We start from the raw sequence: 27,186 nt of genomic DNA on the forward strand, positions 1-27,186 counted from the left end.
TTATCTCGTGAGCTGAGCAAACACACGTCTCCAGTGTGTGTTTCCCCTACAGATATAGGTGGCTAGAGAACTTAAGAGGATCTTTTACTATTAAATCCCACAGGGGAAGTAGAGGGAGCTGCATCAGGAGGAGGAAGCAGAAGGTGCGCAGCTGCTACCCAGACACCCATGTGCAACGCTGGGAGGAGGGTGTGTTGTCTGGACATGTTTGTGTAAAAAAAGTACGGATCCCAGACAGTACTAGACCTATTAAAAGGAAAATCTGCATGTAAGAGTAAGAAAAAGTATGAAAAAACAACCCCAGGCTGGCCTTTAGACTCACCTCCCCAATTGTTGTCCTCAGTCAGTGCTGTTAGGTCCAGCCGTGGCACATCCTCACAACTTGTCTTCTCGCAGTCCGGGTCTGAGCCTCGCACCTCCCCGCTGACCCTCCCCATGTCACAAGTGATGGGCGACTCCTGAATCTTCATCCTTAACGTCTGTACGACCATGAGAGAAAAGAAAAGAGCGCTCAACAACGGTGAGCAGCCTGTGAACACACTCTTTAAGTTGAGCCACACACTCCCTCAGACTGGCCCTGCCCTTACAGAGGGGGCTGCTCCCTGCTCCCCATTGGCTGCCTCTGAGGCCAAAACATCCGCCCATAAGCCTTTGGCTGTATGTGAGCGAGCTGGAGTGGATTGGCTCCGCCTTGTCTTTCACCCACTGGAATCCCTCACCTCCCTCTCTCTCTTTCTCTTTCTCCTCCTTCTCTTGTTTTCTCTCTTCTCTCTCACAGTAGTCCACTTTGCTCTCTCTCCTTCCTGACATGCATATCTTCCACACCCTAGCTCCGCTCTGGACTTGTTTGTTTCACAGCAGTAGGAGCAGAAGGGAGGGGTGTTAGAGGGAGACTGAGGGAGGTGAGGACAAGGAAAAAAACACACGCAGATTGTGAGCCAGCACACGTAGGCTGACTGGGTGATTTTTTTCTTTAACTATGTCTCTGTGCAGGGAAACATGCAGCTCATGGCAGGGATATTTCACAGGAGAATCATTATTTAGCACCTAATTCTTTCTTTATATCCTTAAACTAATCAGTACCACTGATTGTTCTACTCCCCAACTTTCTTTAATCCCTCTACTTTTCCTCAATCAAAGCTATGTAACCCAACACTAGAATAATGTAAATTTGGGGAGACAGCACACCTGGCTGGTCATTCATTTAGAGCGTGCCCCTGGATCATTTAGTGCTAAGCCTGTGGGGTCCCATTTCCTCTGTCTGGGCGTGGGACCAAGCTATTTTTAGGAGAAACAGATCAAGACACACTGCTACTAGACCTCATAAATGCCACAGACAGCTTACAGGAAGGGGTGCATTGAATCTGGTTACAACAGCCCCTTGTTGTTTTTTTTTTTTTTGTTCATCTTGCTGAGTTGTTTTTGTTGGCAGCTTTATGTGAGATTACAGTGGAACAGCATAATTAGTCTCAGGTGGGTTTGTGTTTTTGTGTTCATGTGCTGAAGAGAACAGCAGAAGGCCAAAAACAAGGACTTATCAAGTTGCTTTAGTTGTTTTATGTGAAATGAATTCAATATGATTTGAACCACGTAGGATGTTAAGTGACATCAGTGGCCAGAGAGCATGCAGGCTGTGAGCATTAAGAGTGGAAATTTCCCTAGTATAGCACTTACCGTCACCGTTTTCAAGCCCAGAACCCCCCCTGTCCCCCAGTACATGTTACACCAGCACAGCCAAGGTCTCCTTATCACAGATCCAAACATATTCCTTTAAATAACATTCACAGCAGTGGCACCAGGGGTGCAAATAAACAGATCACAGATCTATCACGTACAGCAGTAACACTTCAAAACAAGGCACTGAAAAAATGTTTTTTAAAAAGTAGATTTAAGGAACACATCAGAAGCAAAGTTCTTGTGTTTCAGTGTCCATAAATAAATCTGAAAATTAGTACGTTTTCTCTAACTGTTATAAACTAGCTTGTTAAATTTCTAGTGATGCAATGGTATTGTTAATATCTCAGAGACGGGAGCATCTCAAAACAGTCATGGACAGTTTCAAACAATAGGTCTTCACAGCAAAAAAGTGTGTTTTTTTAATGGAGCAGAGCGAAGGGAAGTGGGAATTACAGTTCCCATTGGCCCCTGTGTGCCCATCATCCTTTGCACTCCACTCGCTGGCTTGTTCTTACAAGCAGTGGACACTACGAGTGGTGAAGGAGAACCAGGTGACAGGTTCTTGAGGTAATGGAGGCTCTAGCGACTTTTAATAACGTGAGGAAGCGTTTTGGCTTCCTGGTGTCACGTAGTGACAAAGGAGGAAAGGTGACAGACAAACAGAAAACAATATGCAGACACTGCCAGACTGCGGTGACACGCCTGATGTGTCATATCAGTAACATGAGGAGCCACTTGGCAAATCATCACCCCAAAAAGATTTGCAAAGATGGGAGGAGCAGAATGGGACTAAGAGGCTGAATAGGGATATTCTGATACTGTAATATTCAAACTGCAATTGTTGTTTAATAAATGCCAATGTCATGTTTTTTTTTATTTAATAAAGCAATAAATACCATACCCTGGACCTCTTACCCAGGTATAATTGTACCATGACATTTTTAAACTGTTACATCCCTATAAATTTCTCATGAAACCATTTTTCTTGTAGCTGACAGCTTTGCCCATCTTAGAAGGAAATAACATACGTTACCTATAACATCAATGTTCTGTTATATATTCAGTTGTCAATATGAGTTATGACTATGAGCAAGCATTAACAATACCACAACTCTTAAACTGAAGCAGCAAATCAAAATAATGACACCATTACTTTTTAAAACTTTCTGTGCTGCCCCTGTATGACATATGGTTGTCATATTACCAGAATTTCAACTATGACATGATACCAGTAACAACTGAATGATACTGATATTTTCTTCTATAATATGGCAACAAAAATAGATATCCTGAGCATCTATCATTGGAAAATTTCTGTTCTTCCAATCACTGCCAACCTCCTGGAGGGTATCCACAGCTGAGGTCAAACCTCATGTTTTTCTTTGTTATAATGATAACTATGTCAGATTAGGTGATCAGAGAGCTATAAATGTGTGCCATGACTTTATCTACAAGACAGACTAATCTGACTAATGTGATGATGTTAGAAAAAAAGGGCAGGGCTAGATTACTGTACTGTATTTGTTTGTCTAGCCAACAAAACAGTGATTGATATACTACCTTGATGCTATGCTAACAGCACTGACTCACTGATTGCTATTTCTCTGCAATATTTCTGTGTTAAGTCTGTCCTGGTAGTCCCTGCAAGACTTTCTGCCAAGAGATTGTGACGATTCTCAAATGTGTTCTTGATTGACATTGAATATGACCTATTACCTGAGATAAAACAACAGATTTTAATCACCAACAACTGTTGAGCTGGTCTGTCATCCTGGTGAAACACACAGTCTGACCTGCCTTTAGTTTAGATTAGGTCCCAAGAAAATGCCAATGTATTTGCACAATTTAGACAGTCACCTTTACTCTGCTCTCTGTAAAAGACAAAAACTTTTGAATATTTATGAGACATCAGCGAGACGGGACAAACATCAGGGTTTGAAGATTTGTGATTTTGTCTTCATCCATCTCTGCTCTCTCTTTTTCTCAAAGACACTTCAGGTTAAAATATGACAGCAGGTTTGTAGTCTTGTCAGCTTTGGTTCTGTTAACTGTTAAAATAAGATTTTTTTTTGTTTAAAAATGTGGTATTTGCTTTTTGGCTCAGTTGGTTTTGTTTTTCTGGGAAAAAAAGGAACAAGAAGTCTTGTGGCAAAGTTGTGATGTGGAATATTATGGCTCTGTTCTTAATAAAAATCTAAATAACAAAACAAAAAACACAAAAAACGTGGTAGTAGGGTGCAGATGGCCTTAAGGTTAGGTCACATCCCATGTACGCGGGTGTCCTGGGTTTAGATTTGGCCTGTAGCTTTCACTGCATGCTGTTTCCCATTCTCTCATCCCTGTGCCCGACTTTCAACTGTCCCATCTCTCTAATACAGGAAATAAAAACCCTCAAATATATCTTAAAAAATACAAAACATAACAAAAAATGATGTTAAAAGTGATAAATATAAAAATTTGGAAAAACTTCAAATAGAATGTAAAAAATTCTCAACATTTCTTTAGTGACCTGACAAATAGTGTTAACTTTATTTCAAGGTTTTATGGTTTCATAATAAACTTCAGCTCCTAAAGTCATTAAGAAGTTTAATGATCAAGCAGTGACAGTGACCGTGTGTGTTTAAGTAACTGTCTTTCTATTAAGCTCTTTTTTGAATAAATCAACAACAAGCCATAGTGAAAGTGATGCATACAGGCTCATTATGTATAATGACACCTGGTTTTAAAAGCACCGTTAAGTTTTTGATCAAAGTAAATGTGTTCATTATTAATTAGCAGCTTGTGTGTTCTTTATCCTATACTTGTTTCATGTTAATTGCTCTATTTCGGGTGTCCTCTTGTTAAGTGAGCAGCACAGTTGATGCTAATCATGCAATTAAAGTATGGACTCATTAGTCTTTAAACAGAAGGGTCCACTGGGTGTATGTTATGTAATGTTAAGAGCCTAAGAGGCAAAGATGTTTAGAAATAGGTGCAACTTCACACTCTGTTGTTTCACAATATTCTTCATCAAACAGCACTTCTGCTGTCAAATCCTTTCAAATGCAAATGGATCATTTAAGACAGTTTGATGAAAGGCTTGCTGATTAGTTCAGCCCTTTATGCAACTGATTAATCAATCTAGAATCAATAATCAGAAGCAGCAGAGTATCTCTTATGAGGAATCACTGAGGAGAGTACAATGTTAACCCACTTCAAGATGCTCTGAGCAGGAACACGGGGGATTAACAGAAGCACAGATGTTACTGTGATCCCGCTGTGTTCGTATTTAATTCAAATGCTCGTGCACACACTCACACACAGACCGCACTCTGTTCCCTTAACATCAGCCACTGTTTAGTCAAACTATGATTACATCATCATGTGAGATCCAGCTGGTGCAAAGGAGTGGGGGTTAGACAGAGACCATGTCTGTGTGTATGGGGGGTGCATTAGACAATGATTAAGCTGTGTTTTGGTGGGCTTACAGACAGTGTACAAACAAACACAATTTGGAATTTAAAGGGCAATTTGCTGAGCTTGCACACAGACAATAATACAACCTTGAATGCACACACACACACACACACACACACACACACACACACACACACACACATACTGTTGAGGATTTTGCCTGACATAAGCTTCCTGTCTGATAGCTTTGTTTTCTGTTTTGCACTCCCACACCATGTATGTGCATACTTATTCCAAAATACACTCACACACACAAACTATTTTAAAAAAACATTCACTCATCAAGTATCAAAGCCTACCCAGGGACTGTTGTTGGAAGTTAGCCCCAGCACGCCACATATACACGTGTTTAGTACATTGGACACTGCTACTCCAATGAACAGTTTCCTTCTGTGCTTACAAATAAAGCGAGGGAACTTATGATATCTCTTCTATGACTTTTATAAACTATGACAGTCTTAGGCCCGTCATGTTATGATGGAAGAGTGCTGTGTTGCCAGTGTAGAGAGTGAAGCTAAAACAAGACACTCATACACATGCAGTAATGAGGTATGCAATATCCCATTAGACTGAGGGACTGAGTTTATCAAATTATCTTAAAAAATAGTTGTTAAAGGAAGGAAGTGTTAGTCTTTGTATGACCTTTTAAAAACTCAGAAAAAAAAATTCTGATCTTTTTGTGATTAATGAATCCGTTAGTTAATCTGAGGTGTCAATTGAGTCCCATGTTTTATTATTTGTTTTACCTACTCTGGATAACAGTTTTTCTCTAATTTGTAATTTCTACTTTATTCTGCTTTTATTTCATTCCATATTATTTCTTAACATTTTAATAGATCTGCTCTGCTATATCTTGCTCAACCAGCCATCTTCAATCAAAATGTTCAGTATGCAACTGGCACTTAAACATGAATAAAAGTAGCAAATTGCTATCCTGATAGCCTGTTTCACATGTGCACTGCATAGGAAATATTTCACATCTTTCTAGGAAAGAGCCCATCATCTGTGATTGGGAAAGACAAAACTTCTGAAAAAATGACTCATGGGCCCCCCCCCCATGAGTCATTTTTTCAAAAGGGGACTTTTGTGCATGACATGTAAATAAGGACAATTTACCAATAAATCATGTATAGCCAAGCTAATTGTGTCAGGCGTTGCCATTGTTTGTCTGCCTGCAGTAATACTAAACAACCACCTTGTTCTTCTGAAATGATGCTGATGGCTCGGTCATTTTCAGACTGGGCACAAATGTTTAAGATTGAAGCTTTGTAAGATAGATCTGTCTGATGACAGACAAGGAATCTGGGCAATCTTTTAGCTTTGCAGGGTTCACAAATATCTGCCATATCACCTAAATACAATATACATTACATCAACAGCAGGTAAACACTTGTCAAGCTGTATGCATTAAGAAAAATCAGCTTCAGGTGAAGAGGTCATCATGTCCCTGAATTTCTAGTGTTGTACCCTGGCTTAAATGAAGAGTGGAGAGACTGTGGCACCACGCCGGCTCCAGATGGCCGCTCAGCGTGGCACAGTGTGGTGTTGGTGGAGGTGCATAGCTGCAGCCTTAGCTGCTACTAAAATCCATCTGGGCTGCTTAGAAAGAGATTCACCATATTGCTGCAGTGCTGCATGATTCTGTTCTTTGGTGTTGGTCCAGATTAAATCTGGAGGAGAGCAGATGGATAGGTGACATGTTTCCTTCTGCTTACAGGCACTGGGACAACACCAAAAGTATAGACTACCACAACATTTTTAACAGATGACTGAGGCAATAAGGAAAGAATAGATGTCGGAAAATCCCTTTCATATTAAATCTCCCTTTGGTCAAAAGTACTAATTTAAGTTTCTGTTGAAATGCAGGGAAGTTTCTGTAGAGATTATCAGATGAGGTAGAGTAACAATACACTGATGAGTAGGAGAACACATGGTGTTGTGAAAGTTATAAATACACTGGTCAAAACAACACCCATTGTCAAATGTTTTTTTAAACAATTCTTCATTCTTTTCAACATCTTTTTTAAGTATAGTCTTTCATTGTATTCAACATCAGTGTATCTCTGTCATGTTTTGATTTTCTTAAAAGTTATTTACAAGTCTTTAATTTTAAAGTGTTTCTCTCATATTCGTTCTTTTACCCTTTTGTGTCTTATCACGCACTGATCTCTTATTCTCGTCTAACTTGCTCTGAGTGTTGATATACGCTTCAGAGCAAACAACACAACACACAATTGGTGGATCAACGATGAAATATGTTTACTCATCAAAGGAGGTAGATTTTTTTCTTTTTCTGAAAGTTAGTCTTCTAAGAGTACCTATTATTATGAAATAACATAAGCCAGGATGTAAAGGAAAGCTTCAGTCTGAGGGTGCATTTGATGCTTTTGGAGCATGGGATTTTTTAATTACCTGGCACTGTTGACTAAATTTTAGCCGGTACCATAACAACGCTGAGATTAAACATTCAGCCCTTCTCCTTTTCCCTAAATTGTGACACTATTTGTATGCTGCTGCACATGCATGGCAAAGCAGATCCAGTGTGTAAGAGGAAGGAGGAGAGCTCAAATAGAAAGTGCAACCTTAGAAACAAAGTAAGGCTCATGGTTGTTGAATCTGAACATACCTGAGGAGGAGAAGAAGGACAATCTTTTCTTGAAAAGCCATTCCTGAAAATCAGAAAGAGAAACCATTTCAGCAAGAAGTTCTCACTGATCACATCAGCTTATCATAAATCAACCAAAGATCACAAGATGTGGTTGCTTCCAGTTACTCTTTGAGTCAGAAAGCACAGAAAACCCCACATAGTCTAGTGAGACAGACAGGTCTATATTTGCTTTGCCTTTATCAGATCAACTGTTTATCATCAACACTGCAGTGTGCCAAACAGATCTCTAAAGATAACGTGTAGAGCTGCTGAGGACAGCCAGTAGCTTATCAACAAAAAAAAAATAAAATTAAATAAAAAAAATATGGAATTGGTGCCTCAGCTTCTGTGTTTCAAGGAAAGGATAAAGGTGGAGAGAAAAGGCCATGTGTAACTAATTTATTTTAAATCCTTAAAGGGATAAAGTTGAGGTTTTGAGAAGCTTACCCTTTCTGAAATGTGTCCATGTGGGTTGTTCCTGGTCTCTCAACACATTCCTTGAACTGACAAAAGACATGTACATGTTTTACATTAGCACGTCCATCAAAACATGGTAATGTGTTATGACATTTAACATAAAACGAAAAAATTAAACATCAATGTGGCCATGTAAGTGCAAAATATGAACAAAAACATGGAGACAAACTCCCCTTAATGTCTCTTGACCTAAAAAACTCGGAGCAGTCCCTCACTGAGGTCAAACTTCTGCTGTCAGCCACTCAGCACAACATTTGCTTAGTCAACCACAACTGTGCCACCCATCACATACATACCATGTGTATGTCGAGGCATCTAGTGTCATCTGTGCTGTTGCATAAAGAAATTGGCGAGGTGCTTTTATTTCTTGGGCATGAGAATGTAAACTCACAAATCTATTTTTACCAGCTCAGAGTGATAGCCGAAATTAACATTAGAAAGTGTGAATAATGATGCAACTTTGTGCAGAAACAGCGTAACAAGAGTCTGTATACACTTTAAATGTTTTTATAGCAACATGGTAAACTTCACGACTTGTCCTGGGAGTGACGTTGACTGCTCGACACATGCTTTCTCTTACTGTACAACACCACTATTGAGTATGACTCTTCAAAGCCTGAACATAACTTTCATAAGACATAAGTGACATCTTTAAATAGATTGCACTGTGAGATCACCTATCTAAGACCCAGGGATGTCTAACAGAGATGCCCCGATCTGATCCTGTCATCGGATATCAGTCCCATCCTGACTCAGATCCATGGGACTGATCCTTAAGGCCAATCCGAACAGCTCAGCTCTATGCAATTCAGTGTTTACAACAAGCACATGTGTAGTAACAACGAGCTCACTATACATTACACATTACTATACATACACACCACTTGGTTAAAACAGAAAATGTAGAGAGATGTGAGTCAGCGTTAGCTTTCCATGCTCACTTGCTCTGATACTCATTGTAAGGATAGATTTTAGAAGGTACTTTAAACTTTACCATGCTCCACTATGTGTTTTTCTTGCAACGATTCGTGCATTCAAATGTTACAGCAAATTCTGTAGAAATTCTATATAAAGGATATAGACAAAATAACACAGTTTTTCCTGTTAAAAATTGTGCTGGCAAAACATAAAAGCTAGAGGAATTTAAAGAAATAGTCCTGCCGACTGAATTGTAGCACAGCCTAAAATGATGCAACAGAATATGAGATATGAGGCAGTTCTGTACAAATTTGTAGGCCAATTTTTCTTCCTTATTCCTCACACGGTGAGCCAACAAATTAATTTTGATTAAAATCAAACATGCATCACATTCAATATCTAAATCTATTTGTGCACTCATAAGTGGCCTTTACATTTTTTATTGTTGATTGGAGTGGTGAACAATTTGAGTGGCATAATGTATATTACAAGCCAGTGTACAACAAGAACCATTAGGCAGGTGCACTACTTCCTGTCTTCTTCTATCCTGCAGCTGTTTACATTCTGTGATTCCTGTGTACTGCCACTATAATTATTTGCAGCAAGTCAGAGATGAGGACGACAGCAGGCTAAGCTGATTGCTTTAACAGGCTTTCTGCATCACAGGTGTCTAAGAGGAGACTGATGGTGCTGCTGTTTGCAACAACAGTTAAACTGTTAATTTCTGGTCCACAACAGTTGTGAGGACTTTCAAATTCAGTATAGTCACCCTAACCCCTGATGAGATAAACTATTTAAAAAAAGATGATGTCTGCTGCTCTACACAGTAAACTGACATGTTATAGTGAGATAGAGTAGATAATGTAGAGAGCAAGAAGAAAATCAAACAAGAACAGAGAGAAGTAGGAGAGACTGCCAAGATGGTGAGAAATCACAAAGATGCAGCAGATGACTCACTGTGTGGGCGTCCTGGTTGTCAGTAAGCTGCACCAGTGTCGGGCTGTGTTTCTTCCTTGGTTTAAGGGTTCGCTCAGCGTGACCACTCTGGCCTCCCTGCGAGTCCACGCTGCTGCCTGTGTTCTCACCCACGCTGACTGCCCCACTTCCACCGCTTGACGGGATGTTCTCCTTGTTTGTGCCTCTCACGGAGCAAGATCTGTTCTCAGATTGAAAAGAAAGCAATTTGAAAATAAATGACCTGCTTTCCATCTTATTCTTTCTCTTACACACTTTTGTTAGCTGTGTTAGCTTGACATTGGCTGAAATGTCTCAGGAAACTAAATGCTAAGGTCATCCTGATACCTCGTTTACTTATACCTTCCCTTGGGCTAATGAGCTGTTTAGCTTTGGTGCTAATTCTATTTACCCTCTATTTACTGTCCACTCTCTTACAGCCATTTCCTGCAGTCTTTATACTAATGCACTCCTCTAATCCATGTGTCACAGAGCTAACAGACTGCATCAACAAAGATTAGCTTCTTACTGCGATGACTCCAGTTGTTATGACTGTACTGTGTCTCAGTGGACAAGCTTACACGCAGAGCGAAACCTCATGATTGTTTACTGTTACCAGAACACCAACTACAGGTAGTGTCATTGCACAGGGCACTGATGTCAGGCCTTTGTAATGAATGACATCTTATACAGCACAAGACACGGAACTATCTGTGCAAAAAAGTATCAAGCCTAAATTTATCATTCTGGAGATGAGAAAGATCAGGCAGTATTTATTATCTGCCTATCTTCTGCAATGACATTAGTACTGCTAATCTGTAAGAGCTTAAAAATCTGTCTTTAATTACAATAATGACTATTTATTATCATTTTACCATTTGAACAATTCGGTTCTTTCAAGTTAAGCTCTGAGCAAATGACAATGGGTGTGGATGAACAGAGGAGCACGCAAGAAAATGTTGCTTTATCTTTGAATATGCCAATAGATAGGGATTCTCCGAAGTTAAAAATTAAGAAATAAAAAAAAAATGATTATGGTTTGTCCCTTGAACCAGCTTACCTAATATTAGAAATCCCATCACAAACTACAGGAAAAAAGAAGGCTATATTTCTTTTACTGAGACAATGGAAACAAAGAGATAAAGAAGTCTATAATTTGGCATTTATAACAGCAAAACTAAATCCTAGGAACAGAGAGGTTGTTGGCCAAATGTTTCCCAGTATGTACATTATTTTTTAGTTGATAGTGAATATGTGGAAGGGGAGTGGAAAGTAAAAATAAAATACATTTTAATGTTTTTTGAACCTATATATCAAACATTTGTGTGCCACGACTTCATATGGATATGTGTAAGGGGAAGATACTCATATATCTGTGCTCTATGAGTAATATATATTGTGGATGTCTTGTTGTCCTTATTTATATAATATTAATAATATACAGTGCTTAACAAATTTATTGGACCACCTGTCATATTTGTCTCAGAGACCATCCAGCATCATGAAGTGCTTTAATACAGACTCTTTCATTTTCAGTCAGCTCTCCACGTTTTACCATTTAGAACAGGAATGAGGAATTTCAAACTGAATTCACCCAAATTTGAGCCGGCTCAATGGGCTTCTCTGAGAAGTCAGAAATTAATCAAGCATAACATTCAACCACTAAAACTCATTTTTCTCTTCAGCAATTCAAGTAAATAACTATAATTTGACATATTAATCAAGAAATATTAATGTGCTTTACTATTTTTTCCATTTTTTTGTAAATCAGTAAATTTGAAAATTCATGGATAAAAAATATCATTTTGGTTTGTGAGCTTCTACATATTGGTGTATTAACCACTGTAGAAACATAAAAAAATGATTTTGTAATTACCAATGCTGTTAATTTGTTTTCCCCTGCTATAATAAAGGTTAAATAAAAAAAAGCTCACCCAAATAAGGATGATATTTTGACGCTATGTACTGATGGACAAAGTACACCACCCTTTTGTATACTTGTTAAATGTGCATGGACGTTGTAATGACTGACTCACGGACATGCGTCTGTATTGTACTCTAACAAGTGACAGTACTGTAAAATGCTACTTGTTGGAAAAGAAGAAGTTCAAAAGCAACTGAAGAACAGAAAATGTTGGTAAAATCAAGTGTTTCATCGACTAATGTAAGAAAAAAGTGTTGAATTTAAAGAGGTTCTGTCTGCAGGGAAAAACTAAAGTACTGTGTTTTTAAGATAGGATGCAGTGTGCATCACACTTAGTGTGGAGGTTGGATGCAGAACAGGGAGGTGCATGCACATGTGCAAGTCGCTTTTGTCATCACTACAAGTTGCTAGGAAACCAAAACAAGTTAAAAGTAGCTAGTGATAGAAATGGTAAAAGTAGATATATTTTGTAAACTTTTGGATGCAATATATACAGTATGTGTCCACTATCAGAGGAAGCCCAGTCATTTTTCCAGCTGGGAGGAGGAGGAGAGCAGCAAAGAAGAAGAGCATATGGGTTAGTGAAATCCTGAGGGTAAGGCAGGATTTGGGAGAGTTTCGACTCATCCAGGAGCCGCACCTCTGTGACGACCAACAGCTCCCCCAAAGACATTACCAGTGAGCCACATATACTGATTTCTAGCTGCCAAGATTAGATCAGATTCTAATAAAGACATGTCATCCAGTTCTGACAAAACTGGCACTGTGGCTAAGTCCGAGCTAATCACTCCACAAGCAACCATTGTATACAACCGCTCCCACAACTAACACTTTACCCCTGTAACTCTCACATACTCATGCAGAAGCAGGTCGGCTGGAGAGTCGATAATCTTTCACATCATGAAAAGCACGAAAAGTGTTGTGTTTGTTCTTTATTTCATACAAAAGTGTTGTCCAGTTCCAGTAAAACTGACGCAATAATAAAGCTACATCTGAGGTAATCACCGCACTGGCCATTATAAATGCCTTTGAGCACAGCTAAACATCACCCATAGCGCAACTCTGTATGTATGGCTCTGAAAGTATCATCACTCAGTCAGTCAGTCAGTCAGTCAGTCAGTCAGTCAGTCAGGGACATACAGACCATGTGTAGAGCTGACCGCTGAATACAACAAACACAGATCAACCAACTCCTAAATCACATATCAGAAAGTCATTGTTCAGATGTTTACAACCTGGTGCATTTTCCTCCAACACCGTTAACCTACTTTAAAAACATTATAAAGAGACCACATCCTCCAGACATACATTTTCCTGCAGAAGATTTCAGGTTGCAGGATTACCATAGCCAAAACTCCTTAACAATTTCAAGGTAACCAAGGTAAGTCTTCTGACTGAGTCACAGAGTGAAGACTGTAGTGTCCAGCCCTTTTCACATGAATGAAATCCCACAAGTATGATGGAAGCAGGTTTAGTACTGCCTTACAAATGTAAGTAATAAGGGATATGCCAGTGATTTAAATAGGACTTCAATGTCATATTACAGGTAAAAATGAAGTAGTGTGGCATTAGAGGGTGGTGAAGAGTGAAAAGGTGTTGCATTAAAGACAGACAAAAACTAATTAAATGCTGGTACTATCGACTACTAACAACTTGGCAGTGACAGACTCATTGTACCTGTTTCTTTCTTTGTGTCTGAGCCCCTCCTCTTGTTGCTCCCTTTGGTGTCGACGTCTCTGTCTGGCAGTTGGTGTCACCTTTGGAGACGGTGGGCAGGAGGTCAGCTCCCAGTCCTCTAAACTTTGACCTTTAAGGGCACTTACACCAAAGACATGCTGCTCCACTACCGAACTAATCGTCCTGTCCAGGAAACTTGAAAACCGAGGAAAAAACTAAGATTAGTAGTCTACATAGAAATGGGAAACATTGTGGTTCAATAACCACTTCACGATGAGAAAAAATGAAAATAAATTAACTTAAAAGAGTTTAAAAATATAATTCTATACCACTTTGGTGATAGTGATAAAGACCACTTACTCTACTACATCTGGTCTGCAGCGGACAGGGGAGAGATGGTTACTGAAAGAAAAACAAGATGAGAAGGTGAGTTAATGCCTCAGAAACATGTGGTCACAACAGGTCACTGAGCAACGCTGAAAATCCCACAGGCTCTGGATCTGGCCCTAGGTGATCGAGGCATCTAGTGTGCATGAATGAATGTTAATTTGAGCTGTGTTCAGAGCATAAGGAGGTCCTCAGGGAGCATAGTGGTCAGCTTCTATGACAACCATGAAGTCCTACAGTGGCTAAATTGAGCCATTTCTTGCTGTTTTGGACCTTTTCTGGTCTTAGAAATATGAATCAACAGGTCATTTGCTAGAACACAGTAAAAAGCAATGGTAGACACTGAACAAGATTATGTCTAAAATAAAGAATCCATATGCAGACATTTTAACCCAACAAATGGTCTGTTGTTAATTTTCACATTTAAACACTTTACAAGTTGAAGTATCAACTTATAAAGCCAAATAAGTGTTTACTTTTTCTTTATGCCTTGAATTGTTATTCACTGAATCCTTTAAAATATTATCATTCTTCCTTATTTATAGGGAAAAAAAACTGAACAGTTAATCCAGTTATCCCTTCAATAAAAAAATGATCTTAGGTTGTTGGACCTTTCTCACTTTCCTAACAAGGCCTTCTGGCATTTACTAACTGAAATACGTCATATCTATTTTCCTTAAGGACAATTACCTCACTATGTTTATGGTGCCCTAAAAAATCTTCCATAAACAGTGGTGTTTACAGTAAAAGCACACCTTAGAAGAGGCGCATACAATGAACTGATTAAGTGAACCTGTATTACATGGTGCTGACATTTAATGCTTTAAGCATGGACAATGAACCAATGAAAAGGTGGAGACACATCCTGCTGTGATAACCATATGACCATTATGGCTATTTTATCAAGTTAAGGCCATAAAGATGGGGCTGTAAATACCCCATGATTTTGATTGTTAGCTTGTGAATAAAATTGCCAAGACAAATGTTTTATTATGATTTAAAAGAAAGGTCCTGCACTTTCACTTTAGCTTCAAACAAACAGACAATGCATACAGACAGAGCAATACATGTGATGTCAGCTATTGGGCTCCAGAGTAAACTGCTGGATAGTTTCTGGGCAAGGCAGGAAAGATATAACCCCACCTTTGTCTAATAATAGACTTTGCTGGGACTGCATCAGGTTAAAACAACACAAAGCAGTTTAATAGCTTACTTATGTTGACTTGTGCTTTGACCTTAATGCCTGCAGGTGTCAAAGGTATAATTCATCAAGTGCTGTGGACAGACTAAAGCATGAAATATGACAGAAGTTTCTGGACATGCAGCTGTTTAGGGCCGTCCTTTGTGCTGCTGTTGCATTTGATATGATGCTGATGAGCGGTTGGACTATATTACTGTGCCAGACTAACATGGTTATGATCCCTGGAGAAATTTTAATAGCCTATCAAATCCAGCACATGGTGCCTGACGGTATAATTTTAGCACTGATAGTGTGATGGTTTATAGTGGTGGTTCCCAGCCTTTTGGCTTCTGACAAGTTAAAACAAAGCACTGTTTACTAGGGAATCTTTAACCCTTATTATTTCCTTATAGGGTCTAATGGGATGTCGTTCATTTCATGACATCCGGTAACATAAAACGCCACTCAGGCACAAATTGTCTGTCTGTGTTGGTCTGTCACATGAAATCATCACTCTTTCATGTCCGCATGTGCCACATTTAGGCCGTTAATGAAATAAACAGCTGAGCATGCCTGCCTGGAAGAAGAAATTAAATATCAAGCTGCCGCAATCACCTTCTCGTATAAACTTTGGGCTGGCACAGGGCAGACTAAGTGTGACCGTTTGGTAAATCACCAGTAGTTGCAACATTACTGGATGGAAAACGGACTCTGCAACACTTCAGGTATGAGACAGGAGTGTCAGCTCATGTGCAACTGGAACAGCCTGAGTCATGAATTACTGTCAAGAAAAACTGCAATGTAAGAGGGATGAACCCTTGCACCAGAAATAAAATGAGGGCATCTGCCCCTATAACATATGAGCGATAAGCCTATAATCAGTCCTTCATCATATTTACATATTTTAAATTAAAATATAAAATCATATGCCTACTGGAGGCAAAGGTTCAAACAGGGAGGGATGTGCTTGAAAACATGTAAAATGTGATTTTGTCGGTTATAAAGACAAGTTCTAAAGTCAAAAGACTGCAGCATTCTTATTACTTTAAAGTACGTTTATTTTATAGAGATGACTGCATACAGCTTAACCCTTAAAAGAAACAAAAATAAAAAAGCTTCTAGTTAGTGGTAGGTACAAGGCACTGGGTCAATGCCAAATTTGACAAAGAAGTGAGAGCGGCACAAAAGATGATAAACGTAGTAGGATAGTTCAGACATTTTGTCTCTTATCTGCCAAGACAAGCCCTTCAAGTTGATCCAAATGCTAGGGGTAAGTATACTGGCCTATCTAATTTTTTTTTTTTTGCTTGTTTGGTAAAAATGTCAACATTATATAGGTAAAAGCTAAATATGTTTCTTCTTTTTCAAAGGAAGGTATCTGTATGGTATAAAAATCAAGAGGAAATGACTCCAAAGCTTCTACAGCTTAGGCTTATACTGTTTAAATTCCCCACACTGTGTACCCTGGAGCGTCCATTCAGGTAATCCAGTGTTACACCACAGTCAGACATTAGCAAATGACCTTTAGAGTCTTTGGGCAACTCACACAGAGGAAAAATATGTTGATTTATTATCCCTTTTGACTGGACTGAGGTTAAGCTCCCATGTGGCCGCATGAAAGCCTAAGAGTCCAAGCAGACATCAGCAGAGATAGAGAAAGTCTTTTTACCAAGTGTGTGTATGTGACAATGTACAAGTAGGCCAAGGACTTAGTCATCATAGCGGAATATGAGTAGTTAGTGGGAGTGGAAACATAAACAGACAGTGGTGTTCGTCATATCAGAGAGAAAATACTGCTGTTACAAATGACTGCATTATAATTTCAATAGTTAACACTTTTTTCCTAACAGTTCATTAACTGACTGATTGATCTTCTATGCAAAAAAGAGCAAGAATCTACGGTTAGCTAATTTTGCACAAATATGACATTTCTAAACACATAACAGACAAAATCAAATACAGTACGTACACAAACTGTCTTTGTGTTCTGCAGTTTTGTAAAATGTTCATGACATAGTGTACTGAGTGCAGAGATTATGTAATGAATACAAAGAGATTACATGTCTCATTCCATTACCCAGTAATATAACACAAAGATATGTCAAATTGTACACATTCTATACATAGCTGACCTTATTAATGGCCACATGGTAGGCCTTGGACTATTGCACCTCTTCTTTGTCTCTTTACCATCTGTCATGGAAAGACAGGTTTTGTGCTTTGAAAGATTCAAAGACACAAGATGTCCTAGACAAGGTTTTTAGTTGTTTTAATGCAACAAAACCCTTCCACAAAGGCTTCAAAAAACGTGTTTTCTTTATCATAGAATTTTAAGGTCCTGGGTTGTCACTGCCAGATTTATGCAAACTGTCAAAATTCAAGTACATTTTTATATTCTAGTTTGGATGTCCGTATTTTTGCTTAGGCAGCGTGTTAAGAAAAGCTAATCACACAACCAGCTGCCCTGCCACATCAGGTCTAGTGCCGCATTGGTAGACAGTACTCCAGTCCAAACGTACCAACTCAAAACCAATCACAGAAGAAGCAGCCGTTTATCGTTTCAACAAACTGCTGAGCTTTACATCCTTTAGCTCAACAAGCACTCCGAGCTGAAGAGGAAATGATGACAGTAGTTAAAGATAACTGACTAATGAGATTAGATGATAATATTAATTCCTTCAAAATATTGGTTGGATGTCATCTGATAATTTTAATTCTCTACTGAATAAATTCAATGATTTTGTTTAAACGACAACGAGAACAAAAGAAGGAAAACATATTTAACTTAAAACCTCTTAGAAAGGCAGAAAAATTGTGCCATTAGGGACATGAATAAAGACAATATTTATTCTTTTTTAAACTTATTTAAAATGTCTTAACAGAAAATATTTATCAAAATAGATCAAGTCATCATAATTCTTATTGTATAAAGAATTAAACTATAGCATCACTGTGAAATGCTGTCTCCTCATCTAGATTCATTTTATTATTGATATTATTTTTCACTTAAGTGGTGTGTCTGAGACATGTGCTACTGCCGCCTCCACCGCAATATCCAACCATTGATGAGCAAACTGTTGCATGTGCACGCCGTCCTGCTTTCCCTCTAACTGGTGGTTCCATTGTTTCCGATGATAATGCACTAAGGCAGCACGCAGCCACTTCCCCCACACCTTCCATCCAAAACAACATACTCTCCCCCACTTCTGAAAGCTTGCTGACTCAAAGAAAGAAGGCCTACCTCATGTAGAAAGGAGATATCGGCCTGTCGTCTTCATGGGAGCTGAAATACAAAACAAAGACCTTTTATTAATTGGCTTGCAGGATGTGGTTATGATGTGCTATGGTATAAAAACATACCCCCCCACCCCCACCCCCACAACAGTACATGTCACTGGGGCTGAAAATAGGAGCATACGGCTGGCTTTTGTCTGCTGAATAATAGCCATGCAGAGCTACAGATCAGTGCTTTTGTGGAACTTGTCTCTGGTAATTATTATGAACCAGGACAGAAATGTGTGCTGCTCTAGAATATAGGCTGGCTGCTAGAACTAGACGTACACCAGAAGCTCATGATGAAATTATGCAATGTTTAGAGGAACTTGATGTTGAGGCTGAATGTTGGGGTTGCTCAACGTTTTCTTATCCTGGTACTTACAGGCTGAAAATTTCATAATCACTCAGTCTTATTTGCCTTGCAAGAGCCAAAAACTGAATTTATCTTCCCTAAAGTTAAAACAGGAAGAGAAACTCTGAAAACAAACCTGGACTGGTAGACCTCATAACAAATACGGTTTTGTTAAATCAAAGCTTACTGAATTTTGAATCTGTTGTTTCACTTGTTCTAAAGCATATCCAATGTATTTTCAAACCAACAATCTTCAAGTTCTGTCTTTTGTGCTTAAATGTTTTAATGTATGTAATTTATGACATTTTCCTCTCAGGTGTAAATAATATAGAATAGTGGCTAAACTCCATTTAACTGGATCAGTTTGGTGTCTGGATATCTTTCATGCTCAGTTTAAAAATCATCCTATTTTTACATGCAGGATCAATGTGTCGGCATATTCATTAGGATTATCAAGGAAGAAAACCCAATGGTTAGAACAGCCATCTCTTTAACACTGAATGCAAGACTGACTTTTAATTCCACACACAAGTTCAGCTCCAGATGCTCTACAAAAAATCATTGATAGGCTGATTTTACATCCCAGTTTGACCAAACTATCTCTTTTTCAAGCTCCATAGCCTTAGTCCTGTCAAATATCTATAAAACACATAAACGGCCAGGAACCACTTGTATAGACATTCATACTTTGATCTGACACTGAAACAATGCATACTCTTGTGGGGAATCTGTGTGATCAGTGGCAGCATTAAAGGTAGCTGGTGGACCAGTATATCAAAGTAGACTGCCTGTTGCACGATTTGCATACCCTGGAGTTAAGGACAAATACCTAGGCTAAGGACAAAACAGGACTGGACTATTGCTCAGTGGTCCAAAGTCCTCTTTTCAGATGAAAGGACATTTTGCATTTCATTTGGAAATCAAGGTCCCAGAGTTTTGAGAAAGAGAGGAGAGGCACAGAATCCATGTTGATTAAGGTAAATTTTCCACAGTCAGTGATGGTTTTGGGAGCCATGTCATCTGCTGTTTTATCTGGTCCAAGGTCAGCACAGCCATCTACCAGGAAAGTTTTGGGCACTTCAAACTTACTGATTTCATTTTCCAGCAGGACTTGACACTTACTCAACTGCCAAAAGTACCAATACCTGGTTTAAGGACCATGGTATCCCTGTGTTTAATTGGCCAGCAAACTGACCTGACCTAAACCCCACAGAGAATCTATGGGGTATTGTGAAGAGGACGATGACAGACACCAGACCCAATGACTCAGTGGAGCTGAGGGCCACTATCAGAGCAACCTTCATAGCACCTCAGCAGTACCACAGACTGATCGCCTCCATGCCACGCCGCATTGCTGTATAACTAATGCAAAAGGGGCCTTGAGTGCTGTACATGTTCATACTTTTCACTAGTCTAACATTTCTGTGTTAAAAAATGCTTTTTTTATTGGTTTTAAGTAATATTCTGATACTGAATTTTAGGTTTTAATTAGCTGCAAGCCATAATAATCAAAATTAGTAATAAACACTTGAAATATTTCAGTTGGTATGTAATGACTCCATACAATATATGATTTTCACGTTTTGAATTGAATTACTGAAATAAACTTTTTGATGATATTCTAATTTATCGAGATGAACCTGTATTTGTGGAATATTCTTTTCAATAAGCTACTGTAGGTTTACATATTTTTATAAATTACATCTTGACTTTTCATCACTGTAGCCCCTATTTGGACATAGATGCTCTCTAGTCAAGTTAACTCAACCATAATGAACCCAGCAGGTGTTCTCAACTTACAATTATGCAACAGGAAGAACTGGGACAAAAGGTCAAGTTAAAAAATGTTGACAACCAGGTATTGCATTTCACTGGTTCAGCTGAATGTTTATCACATAGTGAATGACAAGAAGTTTAAGCTTTATGTTTGCTCACGTAACTGTTTGACTCACTGATTCAGCATAAGAAGGCACTACAGCTCACTCATCAAATGAAAAATGAGGACACTGATCTACCAGAAAAATCAGGAAATCGATCCACTACTTTATTGCAAGAAAACTAGTGAGTTTGTTTTTTGATAACTCACAGATGAAAAAGGAAATTGGGATTTTTTTTTTCAAAATGATTTTACTGAGACAAATGCCATGATGTCACGATTTTGATAACATCATGTTGAGCCACGAGAAATTGTGATGGCATTTTGAAAGCCTACTGACAATTTGCAGAACATAATAAAAAATCTCCATTAGTAGATCATCTGAGGGAGAAAAAACATTAGAAATAAATCAATTGCTATCATACAACATTTTCCTAAACTGTTACTAACAATCCCCAGTATTTAGAGATTAAAATCTGATTGAGTTCTTACTGTAATTTACCTTAAAATCCAGTTTATAACCCAAACATTTTACACCTGTTTTTTCATCTAAAACGTTGGCTGCAGTTTATATACCAGAAAGACTTGCTAACTGGTATTAAGTACTAAATGTACATGTTATTGCCACAGGGACATGCAGCTACCACTGTCACACATTGCACAAAACCTAAAGCAATTGATAATTCAATTCAGTACAGTACGTACATAACAGTACATGACGACACAAACAACACCAACCAAGACTGGCGCCAGTTTTTAATTGCTTTTCCCTTTTGTCATGACATGACCCTGCATCTAAATAAAATGGGGAGTTTACCATAAAGTAAATTCACCAAGTGGAGCAATGGTTTACCTGAGAACACTTGTCAGTAAGGACAACCACAGAGGGACTCGTAAGCTGAGTCTGTCTCATCACTGCAGACAAAGACCGCGACTACCATATTATAGCTAGAAGATGTGCAGACTCCATACTGTGAAAACAAATGGTACTAAAAAAAAAAGCAACACAGCTGCACAGAAACTGCTAGTTGTGAACCTTGCTGAACAAAATTTAAATCATCATATGCAGGAGGACAGTTTAAACCTTTTCCCATATATTGGATTTTACAGTAAGTTTTTCTAGGTTAATTACAGCACAGCTCAACTGAAGTCAAAAGATGGGGTAACACAACAGTGTTGGTTTCCAATGAAGTAGGAAAAAAGCATATTTTAGTTTAAGAAAAGAAAAAAATAGAATCAGCTTTAAATGTGAGGTAATATTGAATGCTTTGCAAATAAACACAGTCTCAACTAAGGTTGTTTACATGATGGGCCCCAATTGTTACAAAAGCAGAAAAAAGTTGTTGGGAGGAACACTGAGCGAGTGTTTGGTTCTCAGGTGTGTTTTGGTACATGACGTAAATTCTTGGGGCTTACAGTAAGGGGCAGGACTGTTGAAGGGAGGACAAACTACTCTGAACAGCACATCAACAGGTTCAAAACAAAGGGTTTAGGTTTCAAGTCAAGCAAGAATCAAAATGGGTCAAAGTTCACAGAACTCCAAAAGTCTTTTCAAATAGCACAATGTACACAACATATGTAATGCTTTCCTCCTTTCCCCTTTGTGCAGGTGGAAATTACCACAAACACCTCCAAATTCTTTTAAAGACTCAGGGTTGGATGTTTTTTCCCCAAACGTCTTAACTGGTGTTACACAGTCTGGCAAGCGTATTAAAATAATGTGTGCCGTCACTGCTGCCGTGAATTGAGAAAGCGGAAATCCTGCTTACCCACTACCTTACTGAGGGGATAAGGAGAAGCTTTGTAGGGGTGCTCAGAAATGCCTGATCCCTCTGGGACCAACGGAAAACTACCAATGACTAGTTGGTCAACACAGACATGCTCCACTTTTCAATTTTGTAAATACGAGGACAAATGAAATCTGATTTAGCAGATGCTTGGTAATACCGCAAGTTCAGGTCTAGCCATTTATGGTGGGGTCGCTCTCCTCCTTTTGCATTTTCTTGCCTTTTCAAACACTTCTCTCCAGCATGCAACTACACTTTCCAAAGTCTAACAAAATATAAAAGGGAATCTCAGAAGCTGTCATTACAGTTACATGAGTTTACATACTAACTTTGCTGGTATTTAAAAAAAAAAAAAACAACTATAAAACAGACGGGCTCAGAATTTAGGAGTCAATGAGGATCTGGCAAGGTGTTCAGATGTCTCTCCTTATTCAATCTCAGGTTCATCAAGAAACCCCAAAACCATGTGCATTTGGAAGAATGCTGGACATTTTTAGAATACCTCAGGGCACAAATGGCGTGGTGTTCAAGACCTGAAGTATTTGATGGATAAGCCCGGCTTAGCGATGCTTGGTGTATGCTCAGTTCCTAAGAGGAAATGGTGCTGAGGCAAAGAAAGAGCCTTAATGCTTACAGTTGTAAACTGAGGCATGAATGGAGCTTCAGAACCTGAAACACACTAATCATAACAGTCTTCAGTTGTTCAGTATGGTGTGTCTTTGTTATGATTGTTACATTTGCAACACCTTCATGAAGTAAGAAAAATCACACTGTCATGGAACTTATGGATTTTCTCAAACAACATTTTCATAATTTTAAACAAAGTTTTATTCCTAAGGTTTTTTTTTATTGCCCTCCAAAGTGAAACCAAACGTTAGATGAGAGCTGATTGGTTTAGATATTGCATATCTCCACTTCTTTGTTTTCTTTGGGGTTTCTGTCCTGTATGATCTGGAAAATAAAGACTGACATAAAAATTCAGGGAGGCCAGTTAAATCCAGTCTGAGGGGAATTTCTGTAAATATGTGCAGTCAGCCTGTCAGGATGATGGATGAGACTTCCTGATGGGCAGCCTACAATACCGATATACCCACGGGGAGCCTGCACTCGCACCACACTGCAAAGTTCCTCACTTCCACCAATTTCCAATGAGCTTCTAAGAAACCCAGTGGTTACATCACAAGATTCAGTGAACCATGGCAACTACACACAAAAGCCAGTGTGCATCCCCTACGAACAGCAACGCACTGCTGAAAGCAGAATAGGTTCACATGATGCTGCTATGTTGGCCCATGTGGCCTGTGCCGGGAGTGAGGCTGGTGTCATATTTCAGGTACAGGTGAGAGCACTGTATTGAATAACTGGATAATTCTGTTTGATACAGAAAGTACAAGAAGTATAAAAAAAACCCCGAAGGATGATGTCGATTTGAAATAGGTGCTAAAAGCGAATATAATAAGCTGAGAGACTTTGGACAGGGATAGCTCCTAAAATGAAGGGTGAATGTGCCAAATGTCAGCAGATAAATTCCTAAAGTTGCTTCTTAATCATCTACAAGGTGTAAACACATGTCCTTAGTACCTGATCTCATATATCACACACTACTAAAATAGGTCAAAAACCTTTTGAAAACCTTTGAATTGTTTCCATAAAACATAACATTTATATTGCAATAATAATAAAAATAATAATAGCAGTAGTAATAACCATAATAAATTCATTCAGTATTTGTTTAATTCAGTTGTCCAGCATGTCTGTGCTGCAGTATGTGCTGCACTGTGCTGACACAGGCTTGTATGACATGCCTATGGAAAGTGAGAGCAAGCTGACAAGCAAACATCAGAGCAGAGAAATGAAAACACAGAAGGATCCACTCGTGGAAAATTATTATTTGCAATATATCATGATTTAAAAACAAAGCTACTTACGTTTTAGACAACTTTATATAGACACTCAAGGTTCCTCTTTCACACAAATACTTCGCCATGAACTTTTAAAAGCTTAAATTCTTTAACTTGTCAACAAATAGAAAGTCCTCTTTCAGTTGGTCCATGCCCTTTTTTCAAACGCAGGTGTTTATTAGTGAATACCAGCAGGTCCTCATTGATGACGCACTTTACTGGGGTCGCCTGACACACTGTCTGTACATCAGTCACCCAATGCCTCCTGACACGAAGATTTTAAAGGGGTGAAGGATACCCGGCAGGAGATTTACGGGTCCTTTGACATGGTGAGGAAAGGTTTTGCCACCTTGGAGGTATTATATTTGCCTCATCATAAAGATGGGAACATCTGTTCCATGAAGAGGCAATGGCTGACCTGACTGATCTTTGTAAATTAAAAAAAAAAAAACATAAAAACAACAAAAAAGGTTGCACATACATGCACATTTCTGTTAATTTCATTAGGGGATAAAGGCAGTTAAGAGAGACTTGGTAAACTGAAGATAACTTTTGTAAAGGCAAAACAAAATTACCTTGTTAATTAGGTGAAACACACCCCACCTAAATTTCAAGGATAAAGGTATAATGAAGCTATTACATTAAATTTACATAGTTTCTGAAAAAAACATGTGTATCACATTTTTTTCTCCATTTAAGTGTGTGCGGTCAGCTTTGTAAGTGGGAACAGAGATATTTGAGAGAGCACACTTTTCTGTGTGTCATGCTAAACTTTTTATGTAATGTGTTAATTGATCTGGTGCTGACAAGTTTGAAACTCTGATTAATGTTGCACTTAAAGGTCACTGCTGTGTTCGACAAGCCGTAGTGGAAGTCAAAACAGGGTCATCATGATGTTTAAACATCAAACAAAATTTATCTGTTCCTTTGCTCCACATTATAGTTTCAGAAGCTTTGTCCAATAATTTAATGATTTTTACCACCAGTGAAGTATTGACATTCATATCAATAATATGAGGATGAAAAAATCATTGAACTAAAAAATAGTCTGTGGAGAAAGTGGAGTTGGAGTGTGGGGAAAGAGCTCCTAAACTTTACAGGAGTTAGATTTACAGCCAAACGCTGCAGGTGTGATCACAGCCAAGGTAAATGCTAGTCTGAATCCTCGAGCAAAGCAGTAAGAGCCCCAACAACAGACACAGCTGTAGCCCTGCTATTCCAGGACCGTTGACACTCAACACCAAGTGGTTCCAGTTTCAACTTCTTATAATAGGCTTGTTTGCATGCCAGGGGCCCATTGCCATGAGGCTCAGCTTTAGATCCCTAAATGCTGTCAGACACTCAAGATTCTTCACCTTCAACTACCTATGCAAACATAAGGCTGAAACTATTCACCACTTGTACAGTTCTCCCTACTTTTCCTTATAGCAAATCAGCATAAAAAAGAAAGATTTAAACTGTTCTATGTTTTGTATGCAGAAGCACTGACTTTTTTGTGATTAATGACCTTTGGAACTATCTTAACAAGGCCATCAAGCTTCATGCTACAAAATAAGGCTGAGCAATTGATCAAAATGTACAGTAAATAGCAAAATGTTTTTTTTTTTTTTTGTTTTTTTTTGCAGCAGAGATGTTATGCTCTACACACCATGCAAAAAAAAAAAAAGTGCCATTTTAAAGAAAAGTATGCAAGTCCTTCTTTCCTTATTTTTATATATATTTTTTAATCCAAACAAGAATGAGACAAAAATGACCATTCCTTTCCATAGAACAATTAATATTGAATTTTCAACATGAATCAAAATGATTACAATTTGATATTTTTCCAAAATGAGTCAACCCTAATAGGGACTTTGATTTACCTAAATATTGTCAAATTCATTTGTTTGTTCTTTGTTTAGATCTTGTTTAGAAGATTTGTGTTTATTAATTCTGCAATCTGCACTTTAATTTGTGTCACTTGTTACTAACTTTTATATTGACATTTACATCACACTTGATAGGCAGAGTTTTGTGATGTTGTCATGACTCCTTACAAAGCTTTAGTTAAATAAATTCCTCAGTGTACTACTGTGATTGAAGTAGATAAATAAAAATATGTAATTCATATTGATTCTTGCAACATCTGATTTCAGGCTAACATAAAGGCCTGGCATATCTATTGTTGTGTTGGTTACAATACAGAATTATTTATCACTTGTGTTCGCTGAAAAATACACAAGATGAGAAACTTAAAAATAATTGCATATTAAATCACAATCAAAGTCTGGAAATAATCACAATTCGATTATTTTCCCAAATGTTGGTGCTTTGTTCTTGGACACACTCACCTGCTGAGGGACTCCGTGCTGCCTGAAGGGTTGAAGCTGAGGTTTCCCCCGTGCAACTTTGTGTCTGGAGTGTCTATGCAAGCCAAATGAAGGGGAGCTGTCTCCACCACTTCTGGACTTGGGGTCCTGCACTCTGAGGTCAGGGGCAAGACTGCTGGCTTGGGCTGAGTCCTTGAATCGGGTAACCCACCGGAGCGGCGAGGTTGAGAGACAATGCGAACCATGCCGTCACTCTCCCCTTTCCTCACCTTTTTTATATAGAGAGAGAGAGAGATGAGAGAGAGATGCCAACAGCAGGTGAGTCTCGTGAGGGGAAACATGATACAACATGAGAGGTAAATGATACACAACTGATACCATTTTTGCA

At 38.6% G+C, this 27,186-nt stretch overlaps 1 protein-coding gene across 5 annotated transcripts in view; it reads right to left on the minus strand.

Annotated features, from left to right (window-relative positions):
• fam13a (family with sequence similarity 13 member A) overlaps positions 1-27,186 on the minus strand; it is a 64,412-nt gene that overhangs the window by 13,934 nt on the left and 23,292 nt on the right. For all 5 annotated transcript variants that reach the window (XM_041785277.1, XM_041785278.1, XM_041785275.1 and 2 more), the window contains 8 exons: positions 26,820-27,067; positions 18,539-18,580; positions 14,091-14,132; positions 13,731-13,925; positions 10,133-10,331; positions 8,228-8,283; positions 7,760-7,802; positions 323-479 (listed from right to left, as the gene is read on the minus strand). In XM_041785277.1, the coding sequence (XP_041641211.1) occupies positions 323-479; positions 7,760-7,802; positions 8,228-8,283; positions 10,133-10,331; positions 13,731-13,925; positions 14,091-14,132; positions 18,539-18,580; positions 26,820-27,067 (982 nt within the window). The remainder of the gene's footprint in view (positions 1-322; positions 480-7,759; positions 7,803-8,227; positions 8,284-10,132; positions 10,332-13,730; positions 13,926-14,090; positions 14,133-18,538; positions 18,581-26,819; positions 27,068-27,186) is intronic.

This window comes from Cheilinus undulatus, linkage group 4, assembly GCF_018320785.1.
Source record: "Cheilinus undulatus linkage group 4, ASM1832078v1, whole genome shotgun sequence".
In the NCBI taxonomy this organism is placed as follows: domain Eukaryota; kingdom Metazoa; phylum Chordata; class Actinopteri; order Labriformes; family Labridae; genus Cheilinus; species Cheilinus undulatus.